Genomic DNA, 22,331 nt, shown 5'->3' with positions numbered 1-22,331 from the left:
GTACAAGCAATCTTAACTGCATACAAAAACAAAAAGCACTGAAGCCATGTATGGGGGCTTACAATAGTTTTAATTTTTCAAAAAAAGTATTAACATTTGTATTATGTTATGGCGTTTAAATGGAGTACAGATTCCACAGAACTCTACAAATGACCAATAAACAGCAACAATATCCATTTCTTTGAAACCTCTCTACTATCACAAATATGTTCTTTATTGCCAGCCTGTCCTGTTTGCCGATTAAATAACATGGCATGGGAAATTGTCATCTTTTAAAAAGACCCAACATATCAGCAATGAATACAACAGAATGTGAAGACTGACTAGCCTAAGAACTTAGATATTCAATGACTTTTTCACTGAAAAAATAATGTCTTTTATCTGAGGTACACTGTTGTCTTCAAGGATCTTCGCGTAAGGCATGGGGATGTCTACACCAGTCACCCGGATCACTGGTGCATCCAGATAGTTAAAGGCTGGGCCTAAAGGAAGGAAACACACACATGAAGGACTCCAATACCTACAATTCACTTAGCCGAGATTCCCTGCTGAACACTATAAAATATTCCAAGCGAGAATGTAGGAAAAGCACAATGCATTCTTTACAGAGTCAAAAATGGTCCGCTAAAGAAAGTACCACTTCTTGATCTACGCTCAAGTACATTTACAGCATGCATATTACATGGTCACCTTCATCACCTGTCTTGTGTGGACTTACCTGCTGATAATTACACTGTTGTGCACAGTTTGAGTTAATTGCTGCTGTTAACAGGATCCCCCCTCCACCCCTTGGAAAACCAAAGTTCTGCTGGCAACACTTTCCTGGGACTGGTCATCTCATTTTGATTTTACATCGAATCTTTCTTCCTTACAAGAAGATTTTTTTTAGTTTTTGTCCCCCCCCCCCCCCCTCCCCTCTTATTAAAAGCCTGGCAATTTTCTAATTTGGCGAGGTTTGTTAAAATATTATTATTATTGTGGAAGAGATCACCGGCGTTGTAGAAATAAGGTTGAAGATATTACCTTCCATGATCCTGGCACAGATTTCCGCGCCAACGCCAAACTGTGGCCACCCCCCCTCCACGGTGACCAGGTGATTGGTCTTCGCCACGCTGCTCTCGATCGTCTCCATGTCCAGGGGCCGGATACTGCGGAGATTGATGACCTGCGGAGAACGAGGGCTTGCCATTATACAAGCAAAATATAGCAAGTGCTTAAATAACCAATCCAAACATGCAACCTTCCTCTCTGTGCAAGGTGAAACACAATCGACACTCAATACTTAGTCAGTATCCATGCAAACTCGCTGTTCCACTGTAGCTCTGTTGATTTACACACAAATCAATAGTACACCCCCCCCCCCCCCCCCCAAAAAAAAAAAAATTAAAAAAGGGGGGTGGGGGTGGGGGGGGGTGGCACAGCACCGGTACTATGCAAATCAGAAAACAGCAGTAAACTGTATTCAGAGCACCGGTACTATGCAATCAGAAAACTGAATTCATACTGGAGCTAGACACACACTGCAAGAGGCAAGACCCACCTCACACTCAATGCCTTCTTCAGCCAGAACCGCTGCTGCATCCAGACAGTGCCCCACATACCTGGAGTGGGAGACCAGGGTAATGCGAGTTCCTGAAGGAAGAGAACAAAAAACAGACATCTTAATCCCTCCAGGACCAGCGACTGTACACGGATTGGTTTTAAGACATCTAGTCTTTGAACAGTTAAACACCAGATAATGACAATCTTTTCTTAGTCATCTTGAAATGACAGCTAGAACCCCTTAAGATAGTTTAGGCCTCTGCAATGAGGTTACAGCCCTAATATTAATGAAGTCCTTAATACAGCAGCCAAGAGAAACCTAGCGGATTGCTATGACAATCTTATTTTTTTTAAAACCTAAGAATCAGAATATTGTTGATTTTTCTTGTTCCTGTTGAAGCAACAAAAAGGATTTCATTTTGTGTTGCCCGCATGGTCTGAACCAACAGCCCTTTTATTATTTTTGCCAGTTTTACTGCCTTGACAGATCCACAATTTGTAAAACAAAACCTAAAATATACAGGGTTTATCTTTATGAAGTTTCTATATTTCATTGGCATATTAGTCATGCAGAGCAGCTGAGGTATCGTGTCTACAGTTTCACAGCCCTTCGTTCACCCACCTTGCCTCTCTACCTTTGCCTTTCCAATGGGGACAACAAAGTCTTTGGACTGAGCTTCTTCTGAGACCTCAAAGGCAACGCCGTACAACAGCTCGTTTTCAAGAAACACAACTGAGAAACAGAACAGGGAGGAGATGAAGCTCACATTTATTACAGAACAAAACACCAGAAGTTCATTTGAAGGACAAGCCATTCACTGTCCTACCCTTGTATCTAGAACATTAGTGCCCTGTTAAAACAAACCCATCTGGTCTTTTTATTTAGCATGTGTCAAGCTGTTGCAGCCCTCCAACACTAGCAGTATGTCTGGTACCTAGATAAAGCAGAGAAATGCACGTTTTAAAAAGGTGGGAATAACCAAATACTTGCAACAATGGCACTAGGCTAAACGAGTAAAACATTTCATAACATGAAGTTATTTTCTAACTCCCACTTCAATTTAAATTGAGCTTAGGTCTGTTGGAAAACATGGAACAAGTATTGAATAGCAGTTTGCTACGCATGAGGAATGACAGCTGTATTCATGTTATTTTTCTGAAAAGTGATTTAACATTGGATAGAAAAAACTGTTCGTTCCAAAAATGCAAGCACTGCTGTGATAGATGAAAGCTGCAATATGGTAGAGAAGTTAAGATTCTTTTGTGTCAAAGCAAATGGCTGGCCAGCAGCACACGGCTGTACAAACAAGTCCTTTGATCTCCAGCCCTGACATGAAAGAAGCTTGCCCTTCGGGGAGTCCACTGGGGTATAAAACTGGTTAACAGGTTTTTGCTTAGAAAATACAGCTGGTTTATGACGGGGTCATAAAGCTAGTTTTCAAGGGGACTGAAGGAGCCAGGCTCTAAGACTTCAGAGATCCAAAAAGATAGTGCCACTGGGATCAAAGGGTCTTAGGCAAATCGGAGAGATAGGAACAAGGAAGGAGAGATAGGAACAGGTGTATGGACCTTTGTGGCACCAGGGTCTGAAGAATGCACTGAGCTCAGAGGTCTTCACACTAGATCACACACACACACAAAATGGAATATATGGTAACAGGATAATGAGTTGTACCTTTTCTATTGGTTAAGTGTCAGAGAAAGAGGAGGAGAGAGACACCTATGCAGAAGGGTATTTAATGTCATGCAACGATTGTAAGAACAAGTATTCTGTTTGTCCTGTACCTGGGACCAGACTCCCTGCATATTTCAATAAACCTAACAACTGAGTGAAGAAAAGGACTCTGTGCATTTTCTTGAATCTACTTACTCATCATCCTTTTTTTTTTTTTAAGTTACATCAAGGTCAAAGTGAAATGACTTTGGAGTTCTAGGCTTCAAACTCATTTGATAATCCAGGTCACAAAAGCATCACGTTTGCCATGGTCAGGATTGAGCACTCGTGATGGCAGCTTTCCTTCCACACCTGGTCTGACTGGAGCCAGAATACTGTCCTTTTAGAAGCACAAAATTCACAAACTGAAAAAGAAAAAATGGCAAGTGTTACATATACCTGGGTTGTCATCTCTGATGGCAGCTTTGAGGAGCCCTTTAGCATCTTCGGCGCTCCAGGGGCTGAGCACCTTGAGCCCAGGGCAGTGCCCATACCAGGCTGCAAAGCACTGGGAATGCTGGGCTGCCACTCCAGCAGAGTGGCCATTGGGGCCTCGGAACACGATGGGGACGGATTGCAGCCCAGCAGACATGTAGTATGTCTTGGCAGCAGAGTTTATAATCTGGTCAATGGCTTGCATGGAGAAATTGAAAGTCATGAACTCACAAATCGGCCTCAAGCCAGCCTGAAACAGTAAAACATCAGAATCAGAAACAAAACTTTTTTTAAAGCATGTACAACACAGGCTTTCGGGGCGATAGGATCTGCTGTATAAAGATTATAAACACACTGGTTTCAAGAACATAAGTGGAAACTGAAGGCAAAGAAAGTTCCTCCAACTTCAGAATTTCATTTTTTTCTGAGGAACTTTCTTTGCACTTGCTTAAACATTAACATTTTACATTACATACAATATTCTAGCTTTAACATTACATACAATATTCCTTCAACACATTCTCGCATAGTTTGAGAGCAGTTCTCTAAACACACAGTGTATCCTCCATTTCTATTGGACATTCAGCAGTGTACCAACTGTAGACATGCAAGCAGTCCAAGGTTAAAAACAAGAGTGAAAAGGGTTTATTCACTTATAATGAATAGAGAAAAAAGGAATACACAAATTAAGTCTAACACAAAGCTGTACTACAACAGAAACTTAAGTCATCCAGAAACAGGTCACCGTCATGGTCCAACACATTTAGCATGGGTTTGTAACACTGTGGATATGAACCATGACTCAAATGATCACATGATATATTTGGATCTTGTGGTAATGCACTTTTATATAATTTAAATTTACAAATATGATGGATTTAATTGCTATAGATAGGGCTGTTTCACAGTAAAAATGGCTCATTTCATAGTCTAAATAGATACTTCAAGACAATATATTTATTAAAGCAGAAAAATAGCATTGTCACAGACTTGATAACCTTAGATATTATACAACAAAATGTTTCTAAACATTTAAATGCTGACCTGAACAGTAAACGCTACATTGTAGAATATTTTGTTTAATAATTAAAAAAAAAAAAAAAAAAAACACATGGAAGCAAACTAAGCAGGCTGTCAGGTTGCTGAATGCTGTGGAACAGGCAGCGCAGCAATAAGGGCACGTTTGCTGCATTTATTGAAGGTGATAAACATGGATATTTACACTGTCCTTTCAGAAATGGGAATTCTCAGGGAACTGCACATTACAGAGCAATGGGTAAATTTCACGATAACCGTGAATACAGCCTTAGTTACAGGCTCCCCCCCCCACCCCCCTGCCGCCACCACAATATTAACTAATATAGATTCTATTTTTCAATAACATGTGCTGATAAATGACTAACTCCCAGATTCAATTTGCCACAACAGCAGCATCGCATTTCAAATTCATACAAACTTCCCTGACAGGGATACTTCATTTCTTACCATAGCAGAACCGACTGCAATTCCAGCAAAGCCCATCTAAAACAAAACAAATGAAAAGCATGAAGAACATTGAAACGGTATTGAGGTGACTATACTCAAGGTACTGCCAATCCAGCGCCTGGCTGCTCATACCTCTGCAATAGGAGTGTCAATGATTCGCTTATCTCCATATTTCTTCCATAGTCCTCGACTGACCTGAAAAATACATGAGGCTTTAATTATCTATACAAATTTCAAAGTCAGAATACCTTTGCAATGAATTTTCAAAGTGCAGTCCGAGCGGCTTTGTTACCTTGTATGCACCATCGTACTGTGCCACCTCCTCCCCCAGCAGAAACACTCGCTCATCTCTCTCCAGCTCCTCGTCCATAGCCTGGGTCAGAGCATCCCGAACAGTCACCTGAAACACACCCCCACTACCTTACCAACCTGCACACGCACAGCCAAGGAAAGGACTGCCACAGCTCTCCCCCCCCACCCCCCAGAATATCATTCCAAACTTTTAAAATGTATGACATTAACAGGACGTTATAATAACTGTTATACTATAATATACAGTCCAAGAGCAGGAACTGTGCCACAGTGTGGATGTAAGTAAGGTAAAAACTTTAATCACACAATGTGTGTGTGCCACTTAAAATAAAATCAACCTGTGTCTTTGTTTCTATTCCATCTGTGACAACGTCAGATATGTGTTACATTTTGTGTTACATTTCAACGCGAATAAACTAGAATGTGCTATCTGGACCACGCTTGTCCGCGGTTTTGAAACCCCGTTTTGGACCTTCCCCTCCTGTCTGCATGCCTGCGTTCAGAGCAATATAATGGTTTTTATTACTTTTTGAACATTTAAATTACGAGCGAATATCTGAACATGAAATTAAATCCCGTGTTAGTCCCAGCACTAGCTTTCTGTAGGAGTCTACCCCTGTTTAGCTTACGTATTGTTCAACCTATAACTCTCCAAACCCGCTTTAAACTGCATACACTTCGGTATCGGAATGTGTGGACGCTCGAGTTCCTAATGAATGCTCCTCCCCATGGATCCGACACTCAGCACAAGCAACACGAATCACGGTAACCTTTCCACGGTGAATACATGACTGGGAATAACTTACCTGCACTAAAGCAGGCGCTGTTTTGTGGAACTGCCTCCGCAAGACCACAGCAAAAACATTCTGTTAAAAAACAAAACATGAATTTAACGCTCATTGTGTTTGTACGAGTTAATAAAACTGACATTACTTTATTTTTTTTTAAAATCATTCCCTTACCATCCCAGAACGAACGCAGCTTTCAAGTAATGCCATCTTGTCCCTGTGCTCTAGCCTTGAAGGATATTGTTAAACTAGGATTGCTACCCAATGCTAACGACTAATGTTGGCAATAGGCGGGTCTTAGCTAATCGATGTCCAATCACGGTGAGTGTCTGTGGTGAGGCGTCTGTCAGCTAACTGTTGTGATTGGACTGCTTGCTGGTCAAGGGCAAGTTAAAATCTCGCGGTGGAGTTTACAGACAGCTATGGACCAAGAGCATCACCTGAAATGTTAGGATTGAGAGATTAAAAACAAAAAAACGATATGAACATAATTGAGATTTTATTTAACATCATTTACAATTATATAACAAAAGGCTCCCGCAAGCCATTTTTCAATTGTTGTCAGTTTTTCGTTAAGTATATGGAAAACTACATAGCTGTATGTGTAATTCATTATGTTAACGTAACATTATGCAACAGGTTTCATTCAACGTTATGAAGAAAACTTAGTTAATTCTATAGCGTGATTAAAAACTTTTCGCCCTAGCTCTAAATATGCCAAGGATTACAGTATATAGACATAGAGTATTTCGTATCCTACAGTTATATAATTAATAGTCCGTAAAGTAAATCATTTTGACATAACATTATTATTATTATTACTATACGTAAAATAAAATAATTACTCGTGTTGCTTAGTAGGTAATATAAATTAAGATATAACTAAGGTAACAGGACAAAAAATGAAATTTCCGAAAAAAAGTTTGAACTATACAACAATAGCAATAGAGCCTTTCATCACAAGGATCTCAAAGCGCTTAGCCTTCACACACACACACACGAAGAAAACGAACACTTAAACGATTACATTAAAATTGTTTAACCCTTTGCGGTCCATTGTCGGACTGGGTCCGACATTGCAATTATTCCTCACAGGTCCTTTGTCGGACTGGGTCCGACATCATTATAGCAACGCAATAAACGGGTGTTTAGTCGTTTTTTCTCCGGAAAAAGCCGAGAAAACCATTCAATTGCCGAGTGGTAGCGACAGGAGCCGAGACAAGTCGGGGAAAAAAAAAAAAAAAAAAAAAAGGCGTATTTCATGAATAGTCATACATGGTATCAGGTATCAGATAATGGGCGTCCATAATAAACAAGCTGGCTAAGTGCGTCAGCGCACTGAGACTATCATGGACATTTGCAGAGCTTTTTTCAGATGTTATAGTAATAAAATAATGACTTGGATCGCATTATTGAGGAGTTTGGTGATAAAACGAGTGATCTGGAGATGATCGATCGGTATGTACGACTATTATTATTATTTATTTCTTACACAGCTGAACGCTATAGCAAACAAAAGGCTGGGGAGGGGCTGGAGATGCCTAGTGTGTGCTTTGTTGATATGCAGGGCCATTTAAACCCGTTTGACTGTGAAAAAAAATACTTTTAAACAGCGCGTCTAAAATTAACTGCGCGTGTGAAAATTAATTAGACCTGGCGTGCCTGACGCGCGATTAATAAATGGACCGCAAAGGGTTTTAATACAGAATATGAAAAAAACAGAAATTAATAAAATAGTATTGTGTAAAAAAAAAAAAAAAGCTAGTTTGTAGAAATAGAACAATTAAAACAAAAATAATAAAACAAATTGAATTTTAAAAAGAACACAAACAAAATGCAGTTTTGATTGTAAATAAGAAAACTAAGCTGCAGGTATTCCTGCAGGTCTTGTGCACTGGCGCAGGTCCCAGTGTGACTCCGCCCACAGTTAGTGTGGTAAGTGCGTCTGACCGGGGAGATACTGCTCGCAGAATTTAAGACACACACACACACACACACACACACACACACACAGAGAACACACACACACACACACAGAGAACACACACTCTCTCTCTCACACACACACACAGAACACACTCTCTCACACACAGACACACACACACACAGAGAGAACACTCTCTCTCTCACACACACACACAGAGAACACACACTCTCTCTCTCACACACACACACACAGAGAACACACACTCTCTCACACACACACACTCTCTCACACACACACAGAGAGAGAACACTCTCTCTCTCTCTCTCACACACACAGAGAACACTCTCTCTCACACACACACACACACAGAGAACACACACTCTCTCTCTCACACACACACACACTCTCTCACACACACACTCTCTCTCTCACACACACACACACACACACACTCTCTCTCACACACACACACACACACACACAGAGAGAACACTCTCTCTCTCTCTCTCACACACAGAGAACACTCTCTCACACACACACACACACACACACACACAGAGAACACACTCTCTCTCTCTCACACACACACACACACACACACACACACAACACACACTCTCTCTCTCACACACACACACAGAACACACTCTCTCACACACAGACACACACACACACAGAGAGAACACTCTCTCTCTCACACACACACACAGAGAACACACACTCTCTCTCTCACACACACACACACAGAGAACACACACTCTCTCACACACACACACTCTCTCACACACACACAGAGAGAGAACACTCTCTCTCTCTCTCTCACACACACAGAGAACACTCTCTCACACACACACACACACACACAGAGAACACACACTCTCTCTCTCACACACACACACACACACAGAGAACACACACTCTCTCTCTCACACACACACACACTCTCTCACACACACACTCTCTCTCTCACACACACACACACACACACACTCTCTCACACACACACACACACACACACACACAGAGAGAGAGAACACTCTCTCTCTCTCTCTCACACACACACACACACACACACACACACTCTCTCACACACACAGAGAGAACACTCTCTCTCACACACACACACACACACACACACACACTCTCTCACACACACACAGAGAACACTCTCTCTCTCTCTCTCTCACACACACACACACACACACACAGCGGGGCTGGTTCACTGAGGGTACAGGAGGCTGTCCCGCAGCACAGTCTGTACAGATCATTACAGCTCGCCTGCACATTCGTCCAATCGATGCAAACACAGCATAGGCCTACTGTGATGTGGCAGGCGTTTCTGTTTTTTGTCCGATACCCGGCTGTAAGAGTTTCTAGCCCACCTGCCCTCTTACAAAACAAGAATGAAAGAAATGCGGCTTGCTGTCACACAGTTATGAAATGATTTCTGCCTCAGTGCGTTTCAAACTCTTCTTTGTTCTGAGCTGCCTGGATGACCATTACTGTGCTCTGGGTTTTAGACCCAATCTCAGCAGCGGAGCATCATGAAAGCTGCCGTGCCCACAAGCATGTCCAATACTGTACTGATATCTTGTAACAATTGTCAGTCGCCCTGGATAAGGGCGTCTGCTAAGAAAGAAATCATAATAATAATAATAATACTGTAATATGTTATACCTCGGTGTCCGTTTACTACATGGTTCAGTTTGCCTCTCGCTATAATATTGTAGCGATCTCGGTTAACACAGACATTAATATATTTTCATTACAAACTCTGCTTGGCAGTATTTCGCGTTGCAATATTGATAGCACGTCGATAGTAACATTTTCCTGTAAAAGTTAAAGCAGTTGCTGTTGACACCCATAGAGTACAACTACGCCACCAGCATTTAAACAAAGCATGTTTAAATTCTGCGGTACCAGAACTCTGGGAAACCAGCTGTTCATCCAGCGCGGAAGGCAACCTACAGACAGAAACAGTCAGAAGTGAATCATTTAATCAGCTGGACTGTCTGCTGAACAGGAAAGAAGAGACACAGGCATCGAATTAAGGTAAGCGTGCAGGACACAACCCGGGGATTAACGTTGTGTTTTACAGCTCGGGTTACAATGGTTTTGTGCAATGCTGTGAGTGCGTATAGAGGAGCGGTGATGTACCGCCAGCAGCCCTTTCCCGGATACATTAGTACCTGCACCAGTTCAAAATGTGTGTATTCTGACCGTGCAACGGGCACTGTTCGTATAACCTCCGAAACAAATCGATTTCTCTCCAGTGTCCAGGTGAAATGAAACAGACTAGAAAGACATGCAAAGTGACTGCAGTACTGCTCCTTAAAAAACAAAATATACAACTGTTTGTTATAATATGCTTCTTCAAAACCGCATAACAAACATTTTTTTTTACATTAAGTAGCCTATCAAGTAATGGAATAATTCAGTATTTTCACGTGCTTGATTTTTAACTGGGAATTTAAAGAAAGGACCTTGTATATATTGTAGTTGTATAAATACAAAGAATCTGTGCTTGAAAATCAGTGAATCAGTCAGACGTGTGTGTCTTAAGTACTCCAGTCCTGTATTGGGTTAGATTTGAGAATACAGGCATATGGCAATGCTGGCCAAGCTGGCTGCTGGATTCCTATCTCAACATCACATTAACTTGGGTAGTTTCCCTGCTTCTGGAGAGGCTGGTCACTATGGGGTGCAAAAGCATTTCACTCCAGCAGTCGGAGCCCTCGTAAAATATTAAAATCAAACAGAGTACTTGGGAAGTGTGCCCCTTAGAGCCCAAAGGGACATTGTTGGGTATTAAAACATTTCCTGGATTCATAACAGACAACACAGAGCTGTGGATTCTTTAGGAGACTGGATCCCTGAAAGAATCCACAGCCGTCATATTCTTGTTTTCTGAATGAATATCAGTTGAATCAGAAAACAACTCAAGGTGGTGAATCGCTGTGTAAATAATGCACGGTTCTCATGTCTGACCACGTCTTATTAATGATTCTACTCGGAAACTGAAATGTGATGCTCGTGAATTGGAACGCAGATGGAAGAATTCCAAACTGCGTGTTCATTATCTTGCATGGAAAAGCCACTGAGTTAAATATAAGAAGGCTTTGTCCCAGGCTAGATCTTTATACTAGTCTAACCTGATTGAAAAAAATAAAAATAACCCTGGATTTCTTTCTGCATCTATAGATAAATGAGTAAATTCACCTGCTGTTGCTTCTACCTCTAATATTGGTTCAGTTTTTAAAATTCTTTCAAAATAAAATTCTTGACATTAGTGATCAGATCTTATAGACTCCTTCTATTATGGGCCTTTCTTCCTACTTTGAATTAGCTAGACCTGATAAAACTACGATGGAGGCTTTCTCGTTGGTTACTTTGCAAGAGCTGACAGCGTTAGTTAGGCATATGAGACCAACCACTTGTGCCCTTGATCCTATTTCTACTAAACTATTAAAATATGTATTTAGTGTTGCTAATATAGGCATTTTAACAATTAGAAATGAATCACTTTCATCTGGTATAGTTCCCTCTGCACGTAAGGTTGCAGTGGTTAAACCCCAACTTAAAAAAGTCATTTGGATCCTACAGTTATTAAGAACTATAGGCCAATTTCCAATCTTCCATTTTAGCCAAGGTCTTGGAGAAAGTTTTTGCCAATCAATTACTCACATTTTTAGCTTGTAATGGTTTATCTGAGAAATTTCAGTCTGGATTTCGATCTGCACATAGCACTGAGACGGCTCTTGTTAGGGTAGTAAATGATCTTTTGATAAGCTCAGACTCTGGCTTTCCTTCAGTTTGAATTCTTCTTGATCTTAGCGCTGCCTTTGATACTGTGGACCATTCCATTCTATTAAATCGGCTTGGGAGTTTAGTGGGTTTGACAGACGGTGTCCATTCTTGGTTTAGGTCTTATCTTTTCGATAGGTTTCAGTATGTTTCTGTCGGGGAGATTATTATTATTATTATTATTATTATTATTATTATTATTTCTTTCTTAGCAGACGCCCTTATCCAGGGCGACTTACAATTGTTACAAAATATCACATTATTTTTACATAAAATTACATTATTTTTTACACATTATTTTTACATACAATTACCCATTTATACAGTTGGGTTTTTACTGGAGCAATCTAAGTAAAGTACCTTGTCTTTCAATCCAGGCAATCCCTCTACTGGGGCGCTATTAGCTGCTTACTTTGCGGACATAAAGTTTTGGATGTCTCAGAATTTTCTGATGTTGAATTCTGATAAAACAGAGGTCATGCTTGTGACACAGATGAACTTGAAACACCGCACAGGTGCCCAGTTTTATTCCGGGTAGGTAATTCCTCTTTTCAGCCCGCAGAGGGCGCTGTTGGCCGTGGTCTGCCTACCAACCATGGTAAAAACAGAACCACAACAATACCAGAGGCGGTAAAGAATTCAGAATACAGGTGCAGGCGCACTCACAGGTGCTCAACAAAAGAATAATCAAAAGGCGAAAGAAAAAAGGAAAATAAAACACAGTAATCAAAACTACAAATAAAAGGTGCTGCACTCGGCAGCTTCACCCCGACCGTCGCTACCCACACGGTCCGGGTCTCCATCCTACCCTCACCACTCCCTCAGTCTGTTAATAAAAATACTGATGGGGTCTGCCCACGGTTTTCCTCGCTACCCCTATTCTCTTTTGTTGGGTTCTTTTTTTTTCTTTTCAGATTTTTCCTTTCCGGCCGTGTCTCAGTTCTGGACCAGAGCGTCCGCACGTCTCTTAGAAGGGCAGACCTGAGGAAACAGCAGAATGTTATTTTATAGGGCAAGCAATCCCCCCAGAGAGGGCTTTCCTCAGAGAGAAGGAAAGCCCACACACCCTCTCTCCCACCTCTCTGTGTCCTGACCAACAGGAGGATATTGAACGGCTGCTGCCCTCTTCCTGCAGCACTTTGAATACACCAGAAGAGTCAGCACAGGTCTCCCCTGTTACAGTCCCATATTAGGAAAATTACTAAAGCATCTTATTATCATTTGAGAAATATAGCTAAACTTAGATCTATTATGCATCTAATGCATGCCTTTGTTTCATCAAGAATCAACTATTGTAATGCACTTTTTCTGGGATTCCAAAGTAGTATTTGGTGTCTCGCTTGAAGCTTATTCAGAATGCTGCTGCAAGAATTCTAACTAAAACCAGAAAAGGTGAACATATTACTCCTGTCTTGGCCTCCTTACATTGGCTTCCTGTGCAGTTTTGAATTTATTTTAAGATCTTATTTTTAACTTATAAAGCTCTTAATGGATTAGCACCCAGTTATTTACAAGAGCTGTTGACCCCATACATTCCTAAAAGGAATCTTAGCTCTCAGGATGCAGGGCTCGTGGTTATTCCAAGGATAAATACTAATAGTATGCTATTTGAATGTTTTATTATCCTGTGTGTATTATGTTTTCTGTAAAGCACCTTGGAGTCTATGACGTAAGGTGCTATATAAATAAATAAGAAAAAAACTATTTATTTATTTATTTATTTATCCCTTAAATATATTAAACAAAATAATTAAAATAAACTGTTCTTCAAATTATACATAAGATAAATACAATTTCAATATCCAATTTCCACAAAGTTTAGTTTAGTTTAGTTTCCTCTAAGTATTTTGGTGCCCATTAGCTGAGTCTTGCACAGTCAGTGAACAATAGAATGCTGTGTGTTCTCAATGTGGACACAAATCCTTCATAGATCTTTAGAATCTTCCTTTCGATTCTTTTTGTTGTTCTGGTTTAGTGACAGATCTATATTCCCTATAGGAGATTCCAGTCTTGCACTACCGTCAGCGCATTGGGAGCAGAAGGTGAATATTTATTCATCTCACTCGCTGCAATCCAGGAGGAATCAACCAAGGCAGAGCAAATGGATAATGGAGACTGGGGCTACATGGTAAGAGAGTAGACCCTGATGTTTTACAGCTGGTTTCACAGACTCATTTTATTGCCTCATGTTACTTTAGGTAAAATAGTCCAAAATGAGTGCTAATCTGGATGCACAACTTGACTTAACTGGTCATCATAGTGGCTGAACACAGGGGGTTGCTTATTCAAGGTGCTTTACTCATTCACTTGCATTGTGGAGATGGTAAAGGTAAGATCAATGGACAGGTTATTTTAGGTGGTGGTTAACAGGTTTGCTGTACAATACAAATGAATACAGTGATGTGGGTGAAAACAAATCTATGGCTATTTTTAGAAAACTCCCTTCTTTTTTATGATAATAATGCAGGGTTAGAAACTAACAATATTGTGCTACTAGTCCAAACGACTAGTACCTTTTGAAACTTGCTAGTCCTTATGTGAAGTGCCTAAGTTGGCATCAACAACAACAGTTGGGGTCCCTAAAAATAGGCTTAGAGTTTATTTTGCTAAAAAATAAACACAGATTTATAAATTTAGATTTAGAATTTTTTTTTTTTTAACAAAGCACCTTCGTAAACGCTCATACAGATCGATGAATCACCTGTTTACACCTCGTTACTGAGTGACTAACTGTACTGTGTGTTGATCTGACACTGACTGCATCAGACGGGATGACAGAGGAAAACATTCTCTCAGCTGTGTCACCTTGCCAACCATGAAGCTGTGCCTGAAACTGACACCGATGACACAAGTAGAATGTTTATTTTATTGTGCATTACATGTGTTGCTATTTACAAAAATGCTGGCTGGCTATGAATTACTATCTACAATAATTAATGTACTCATGTACACATGCAGTCTTCACTTTTGTTTATTAGTTTTAAAATGTTTAATAAAACGTATTGTTTGACCTTGTTAGTACAATTTTTTACTCTTCATCCATAAATAAATTTAAAGCAAAAGTGCCTGTGTTAATGTATTACACGTGAATTGATTTGGTTATTAAACCAAAGCAGCCTTGCATGTTTTTTGCCCCTCCCCAAACTTAAAACTAAAATGTCTCCGAAAACATAAAAAAAATCTGCGTTTTCCTATGTTAATCCACAGCAAACCGCTTCCTAGGATCCCTGGTGATGACAGACAAGCTATGGTGAATTACAAACTTAAACTATTTTCCTGTTTACATAAACTACAGGGTTTTGGATACAGCAGCATAGCGCATCCTCCTCTTTCTTTGCTCATCAGTTTGCTGGGGTCTTTGTTCGCTTCATTGGTCAGTTTCCCTAGTTATAGCAAATGCTGCTCCTGGTCTGGAACAAATCAGTGGATCTGCGTACTACAACACCGTCTCATGATCTGACTCCAGTGATCCCAGATCCAATCCCATTTTTTTTTTTTTTTATCTCATCAGTACAACCGGCCCCAGATGACTGGTGTTTCCGCTGGGTCCTTGCGGTGACTGCTATACAGAGTAGCGATTATACAAACACATTGAGAAATAAAAGTTTAGTACTCCTGCAACGCGAGGGGACATGTCCCCCACGTAAACTACACCTATACCCTTCAAAATCAGACCCAGGACAATCAAGGAGGGGAAGGCGGCAAAACCGTACAAGCAATCTTAACTGCATACAAAAACAAAAAGCACTGAAGCCATGTATGGGGGCTTACAATAGTTTTAATTTTTCAAAAAAGTATTAACATTTGTATTATGTTATGGCGTTTAAATGGAGTACAGATTCCACAGAACTCTACAAATGACCAATAAACAGCAACAATATCCATTTCTTTGAAACCTCTCTACTATCACAAATATGTTCTTTATTGCCAGCCTGTCCTGTTTGCCGATTAAATAACATGGCATGGGAAATTGTCATCTTTTAAAAAGACCCAACATATCAGCAATGAATACAACAGAATGTGAAGACTGACTAGCCTAAGAACTTAGATATTCAATGACTTTTTCACTGAAAAAATAATGTCTTTTATCTGAGGTACACTGTTGTCTTCAAGGATCTTCGCGTAAGGCATGGGGATGTCTACACCAGTCACCCGGATCACTGGTGCATCCAGATAGTTAAAGGCTGGGCCTAAAGGAAGGAAACACACACACACACACACACGAAGGACTCCAATACCTACAATTCACTTAGCTGAGATTCCCTGCTGAACACTATAAAATATTCCAAGCGAGAATGTAGGAAAAGCACAATGCATTCTTTACAGAGTCAAAAATGGTCCGCTAAAGAAAGTACCACTTCTTGATCTACGCTCAAGTACATTTACAGCATGCATATTACATGGTCACCTTCATCACCTGTCTTGTGTGGACTTACCTGCTGATAATTACACTGTTGTGCACAGTTTGAGTTAATTGCTGCTGTTAACAGGATCCCCCCTCCACCCCTTGGAAAACCAAAGTTCTGCTGGCAACACTTTCCTGGGACTGGTCATCTCATTTTGATTTTACATCGAATCTTTCTTCCTTACAAGAAGATTTTTTTTAGTTTTTGTCCCCCCCCCCCCCCTCCCCTCTTATTAAAAGCCTGGCAATTTTCTAATTTGGCGAGGTTTGTTAAAATATTATTATTATTGTGGAAGAGATCACCGGCGTTGTAGAAATAAGGTTGAAGATATTACCTTCCATGATCCTGGCACAGATTTCCGCGCCAACGCCAAACTGTGGCCACCCCCCCTCCACGGTGACCAGGTGATTGGTCTTCGCCACGCTGCTCTCGATCGTCTCCATGTCCAGGGGCCGGATACTGCGGAGATTGATGACCTGCGGAGAACGAGGGCTTGCCATTATACAAGCAAAATATAGCAAGTGCTTAAATAACCAATCCAAACATGCAACCTTCCTCTCTGTGCAAGGTGAAACACAATCGACACTCAATACTTAGTCAGTATCCATGCAAACTCGCTGTTCCACTGTAGCTCTGTTGATTTACACACAAATCAATAGTACACCCCCCCCCCCCCCCCCCAAAAAAAAAAAAATTAAAAAAGGGGGGTGGGGGTGGGGGGGGGGTGGCACAGCACCGGTACTATGCAAATCAGAAAACAGCAGTAAACTGTATTCAGAGCACCGGTACTATGCAATCAGAAAACTGAATTCATACTGGAGCTAGACACACACTGCAAGAGGCAAGACCCACCTCACACTCAATGCCTTCTTCAGCCAGAACCGCTGCTGCATCCAGACAGTGCCCCACATACCTGGAGTGGGAGACCAGGGTAATGCGAGTTCCTGAAGGAAGAGAACAAAAAACAGACATCTTAATCCCTCCAGGACCAGCGACTGTACACGGATTGGTTTTAAGACATCTAGTCTTTGAACAGTTAAACACCAGATAATGACAATCTTTTCTTAGTCATCTTGAAATGACAGCTAGAACCCCTTAAGATAGTTTAGGCCTCTGCAATGAGGTTACAGCCCTAATATTAATGAAGTCCTTAATACAGCAGCCAAGAGAAACCTAGCGGATTGCTATGACAATCTTATTTTTTTTAAAACCTAAGAATCAGAATATTGTTGATTTTTCTTGTTCCTGTTGAAGCAACAAAAAGGATTTCATTTTGTGTTGCCTGCATGGTCTGAACCAACAGCCCTTTTATTATTTTTGCCAGTTTTACTGCCTTGACAGATCCACAATTTGTAAAACAAAACCTAAAATATACAGGGTTTATCTTTATGAAGTTTCTATATTTCATTGGCATATTAGTCATGCAGAGCAGCTGAGGTATCGTGTCTACAGTTTCACAGCCCTTCGTTCACCCACCTTGCCTCTCTACCTTTGCCTTTCCAATGGGGACAACAAAGTCTTTGGACTGAACTTCTTCTGAGACCTCAAAGGCAACGCCGTACAACAGCTCGTTTTCAAGAAACACAACTGAGAAACAGAACAGGGAGGAGATGAAGCTCACATTTATTACAGAACAAAACACCAGAAGTTCATTTGAAGGACAAGCCATTCACTGTCCTACCCTTGTATCTAGAACATTAGTGCCCTGTTAAAACAAACCCATCTGGTCTTTTTATTTAGCATGTGTCAAGCTGTTGCAGCCCTCCAACACTAGCAGTATGTCTGGTACCTAGATAAAGCAGAGAAATGCACGTTTTAAAAAGGTGGGAATAACCAAATACTCGCAACAATGGCACTAGGCTAAACGAGTAAAACATTTCATAACATGAAGTTATTTTCTAACTCCCACTTCAATTTAAATTGAGCTTAGGTCTGTTGGAAAACATGGAACAAGTATTGAATAGCAGTTTGCTACGCATGAGGAATGACGGCTGTATTCATGTTATTTTTCTGAAAAGTGATTTAACATTGGATAGAAAAAACTGTTCGTTCCAAAAATGCAAGCACTGCTGTGATAGATGAAAGCTGCAATATGGTAGAGAAGTTAAGATTCTTTTGTGTCAAAGCAAATGGCTGGCCAGCAGCACACGGCTGTACAAACAAGTCCTTTGATCTCCAGCCCTGACATGAAAGAAGCTTGCCCTTCGGGGAGTCCACTGGGGTATAAAACTGGTTAACAGGTTTTTGCTTAGAAAATACAGCTGGTTTATGACGGGGTCATAAAGCTAGTTTTCAAGGGGACTGAAGGAGCCAGGCTCTAAGACTTCAGAGATCCAAAAAGATAGTGCCACTGGGATCAAAGGGTCTTAGGCAAATCGGAGAGATAGGAACAAGGAAGGAGAGATAGGAACAGGTGTATGGACCTTTGTGGCACCAGGGTCTGAAGAATGCACTGAGCTCAGAGGTCTTCACACTAGATCACACACACACACACAAAATGGAATATATGGTAACAGGATAATGAGTTGTACCTTTTCTATTGGTTAAGTGTCAGAGAAAGAGGAGGAGAGAGACACCTATGCAGAAGGGTATTTAATGTCATGCAACGATTGTAAGAACGAGTATTCTGTTTGTCCTGTACCTGGGACCAGACTCCCTGCATATTTCAATAAACCTAACAACTGAGTGAAGAAAAGGACTCTGTGCATTTTCTTGAATCTACTTACTCATCATCCTTTTTTTTTTTTTTAAGTTACATCAAGGTCAAAGTGAAATGACTTTGGAGTTCTAGGCTTCAAACTCATTTGATAATCCAGGTCACAAAAGCATCACGTTTGCCATGGTCAGGATTGAGCACTCGTGATGGCAGCTTTCCTTCCACACCTGGTCTGACTGGAGCCAGAATACTGTCCTTTTAGAAGCACAAAATTCACAAACTGAAAAAGAAAAAATGGCAAGTGTTACATATACCTGGGTTGTCATCTCTGATGGCAGCTTTGAGGAGCCCTTTAGCATCTTCGGCGCTCCAGGGGCTGAGCACCTTGAGCCCAGGGCAGTGCCCATACCAGGCTGCAAAGCACTGGGAATGCTGGGCTGCCACTCCAGCAGAGTGGCCATTGGGGCCTCGGAACACGATGGGGACGGATTGCAGCCCAGCAGACATGTAGTATGTCTTGGCAGCAGAGTTTATAATCTGGTCAATGGCTTGCATGGAGAAATTGAAAGTCATGAACTCACAAATCGGCCTCAAGCCAGCCTGAAACAGTAAAACATCAGAATCAGAAACAAAACTTTTTTTAAAGCATGTACAACACAGGCTTTCGGGGCGATAGGATCTGCTGTATAAAGATTATAAACACACTGGTTTCAAGAACATAAGTGGAAACTGAAGGCAAAGAAAGTTCCTCCAACTTCAGAATTTCATTTTTTTCTGAGGAACTTTCTTTGCACTTGCTTAAACATTAACATTTTACATTACATACAATATTCTAGCTTTAACATTACATACAATATTCCTTCAACACATTCTCGCATAGTTTGAGAGCAGTTCTCTAAACACACAGTGTATCCTCCATTTCTATTGGACATTCAGCAGTGTACCAACTGTAGACATGCAAGCAGTCCAAGGTTAAAAACAAGAGTGAAAAGGGTTTATTCACTTATAATGAATAGAGAAAAAAGGAATACACAAATTAAGTCTAACACAAAGCTGTACTACAACAGAAACTTAAGTCATCCAGAAACAGGTCACCGTCATGGTCCAACACATTTAGCATGGGTTTGTAACACCGTGGATATGAACCATGACTCAAATGATCACATGATATATTTGGATCTTGTGGTAATGCACTTTTATATAATTTAAATTTACAAATATGATGGATTTAATTGCTATAGATAGGGCTGTTTCACAGTAAAAATGGCTCATTTCATAGTCTAAATAGATACTTCAAGACAATATATTTATTAAAGCAGAAAAATAGCATTGTCACAGACTTGATAACCTTAGATATTATACAACAAAATGTTTCTAAACATTTAAATGCTGACCTGAACAGTAAACGCTACATTGTAGAATATTTTGTTTAATAATTAAAAAAAAAAAAAAAAAAAAACACATGGAAGCAAACTAAGCAGGCTGTCAGGTTGCTGAATGCTGTGGAACAGGCAGCGCAGCAATAAGGGCACGTTTGCTGCATTTATTGAAGGTGATAAACATGGATATTTACACTGTCCTTTCAGAAATGGGAATTCTCAGGGAACTGCACATTACAGAGCAATGGGTAAATTTCACGATAACCGTGAATACAGCCTTAGTTACAGGCTCCCCCCCCCACCCCCCTGCCGCCACCACAATATTAACTAATATAGATTCTATTTTTCAATAACATGTGCTGATAAATGACTAACTCCCAGATTCAATTTGCCACAACAGCAGCATCGCATTTCAAATTCATACAAACTTCCCCGACAGGGATACTTCATTTCTTACCATAGCAGAACCGACTGCAATTCCAGCAAAGCCCATCTAAAACAAAACAAATGAAAAGCATGAAGAACATTGAAACGGTATTGAGGTGACTATACTCAAGGTGCTGCCAATCCAGCGCCTGGCTGCTCATACCTCTGCAATAGGAGTGTCAATGATTCGCTTATCTCCATATTTCTTCCATAGTCCTCGACTGACCTGAAAAATACATGAGGCTTTAATTATCTATACAAATTTCAAAGTCAGAATACCTTTGCAATGAATTTTCAAAGTGCAGTCCGAGCGGCTTTGTTACCTTGTATGCACCATCGTACTGTGCCACCTCCTCCCCCAGCAGAAACACTCGCTCATCTCTCTCCAGCTCCTCGTCCATAGCCTGGGTCAGAGCATCCCGAACAGTCACCTGAAACACACCCCCACTACCTTACCAACCTGCACACGCACAGCCAAGGAAAGGACTGCCACAGCTCTCCCCCCCACCCCCCAGAATATCATTCCAAACTTTTAAAATGTATGACATTAACAGGACGTTATAATAACTGTTATACTATAATATACAGTCCAAGAGCAGGAACTGTGCCACAGTGTGGATGTAAGTAAGGTAAAAACTTTAATCACACAATGTGTGTGTGCCACTTAAAATAAAATCAACCTGTGTCTTTGTTTCTATTCCATCTGTGACAACGTCAGATATGTGTTACATTTTGTGTTACATTTCAACGCGAATAAACTAGAATGTGCTATCTGGACCACGCTTGTCCGCGGTTTTGAAACCCCGTTTTGGACCTTCCCCTCCTGTCTGCATGCCTGCGTTCAGAGCAATATAATGGTTTTTATTACTTTTTGAACATTTAAATTACGAGCGAATATCTGAACATGAAATTAAATCCCGTGTTAGTCCCAGCACTAGCTTTCTGTAGGAGTCTACCCCTGTTTAGCTTACGTATTGTTCAACCTATAACTCTCCAAACCCGCTTTAAACTGCATACACTTCGGTATCGGAATGTGTGGACGCTCGAGTTCCTAATGAATGCTCCTCCCCGTGGATCCGACACTCAGCACAAGCAACACGAATCACGGTAACCTTTCCACGGTGAATACATGACTGGGAATAACTTACCTGCACTAAAGCAGGCGCTGTTTTGTGGAACTGCCTCCGCAAGACCACAGCAAAAACATTCTGTTAAAAAACAAAACATGAATTTAACGCTCATTGTGTTTGTACGAGTTAATAAAACTGACATTACTTTATTTTTTTTAAAAACCATTCCCTTACCATCCCAGAACGAACGCAGCTTTCAAGTAATGCCATCTTGTCCCTGTGCTCTAGCCTTGAAGGATATTGTTAAACTAGGATTGCTACCCAATGCTAACGACTAATGTTGGCAATAGGCGGGTCTTAGCTAATCGATGTCCAATCACGGTGAGT

The 22,331-nt window shown here is 40.8% G+C and overlaps 2 protein-coding genes and 1 long non-coding RNA gene across 4 annotated transcripts; 1 reads left to right on the top strand and 2 right to left on the bottom strand.

The window, feature by feature from the left end:
* Positions 1 to 49: 49 nt before the first annotated feature.
* Positions 50 to 6,603, bottom strand: LOC131701599 (pyruvate dehydrogenase E1 component subunit beta, mitochondrial). The gene is made up of 10 exons (XM_059000443.1): positions 6,451 to 6,603; positions 6,295 to 6,354; positions 5,469 to 5,576; positions 5,309 to 5,371; positions 5,177 to 5,212; positions 3,656 to 3,941; positions 2,165 to 2,275; positions 1,541 to 1,632; positions 1,024 to 1,165; positions 50 to 482 (listed from the first exon to the last, which is right to left on the bottom strand). Exons 1-10 carry the CDS (start codon positions 6,484 to 6,486, stop codon positions 337 to 339), a joined length of 1,080 nt encoding a protein of 359 aa, XP_058856426.1. The 5' UTR covers positions 6,487 to 6,603; the 3' UTR covers positions 50 to 336.
* A 3,488-nt stretch (positions 6,604 to 10,091) lies between these two features.
* On the top strand, positions 10,092 to 14,927 carry LOC131701604 (uncharacterized). 2 transcript variants are annotated; one of them, XR_009308909.1, is made up of 2 exons: positions 10,092 to 14,135; positions 14,774 to 14,927. It is a non-coding gene; the product is annotated as an uncharacterized LOC131701604 (long non-coding RNA). The 2 variants fall into 2 exon arrangements; XR_009308908.1 differs by having other exon boundaries at positions 14,673 to 14,927.
* An 840-nt stretch (positions 14,928 to 15,767) lies between these two features.
* On the bottom strand, positions 15,768 to 22,331 carry LOC117414211 (pyruvate dehydrogenase E1 component subunit beta, mitochondrial-like). Its single transcript, XM_059000444.1, has 10 exons — positions 22,179 to 22,331; positions 22,023 to 22,082; positions 21,198 to 21,305; positions 21,038 to 21,100; positions 20,906 to 20,941; positions 19,384 to 19,669; positions 17,890 to 18,000; positions 17,266 to 17,357; positions 16,748 to 16,889; positions 15,768 to 16,197 (listed from the first exon to the last, which is right to left on the bottom strand). Exons 1-10 carry the CDS (start codon positions 22,212 to 22,214, stop codon positions 16,052 to 16,054), a joined length of 1,080 nt encoding a protein of 359 aa, XP_058856427.1. The 5' UTR covers positions 22,215 to 22,331; the 3' UTR covers positions 15,768 to 16,051.

The sequence above is a fragment of the Acipenser ruthenus genome, chromosome 25, assembly GCF_902713425.1.
Source record: "Acipenser ruthenus chromosome 25, fAciRut3.2 maternal haplotype, whole genome shotgun sequence".
Taxonomy (NCBI): Eukaryota; Metazoa; Chordata; class Actinopteri; order Acipenseriformes; family Acipenseridae; genus Acipenser; species Acipenser ruthenus.
The sequence above is the reverse complement of the archived record's forward strand: the minus strand, read 5'-3'. Positions and strand labels throughout refer to the sequence as shown.

Coding starts and splice junctions, on each gene's coding strand:
- LOC131701599 (XM_059000443.1), bottom strand. CDS start 6,486: ATGGCATTACTTGAAAGCTGCGTTCGTTCTGGGATG. Junction 5,372..5,468: donor AGTACGATGGTGCATACAAG/GTAACAAAGCCG, acceptor TGTATTTTTCAG/GTCAGTCGAGGACTATGGAA. Junction 5,213..5,308: donor TTGACACTCCTATTGCAGAG/GTATGAGCAGCC, acceptor GTTTTGTTTTAG/ATGGGCTTTGCTGGAATTGC.
- LOC117414211 (XM_059000444.1), bottom strand. CDS start 22,214: ATGGCATTACTTGAAAGCTGCGTTCGTTCTGGGATG. Junction 21,306..22,022: donor CAGCGCCTGCTTTAGTGCAG/GTAAGTTATTCC, acceptor GGTGTGTTTCAG/GTGACTGTTCGGGATGCTCT. Junction 16,198..16,747: donor CTGTGCCAGGATCATGGAAG/GTAATATCTTCA, acceptor TCCTTCCTTTAG/GCCCAGCCTTTAACTATCTG.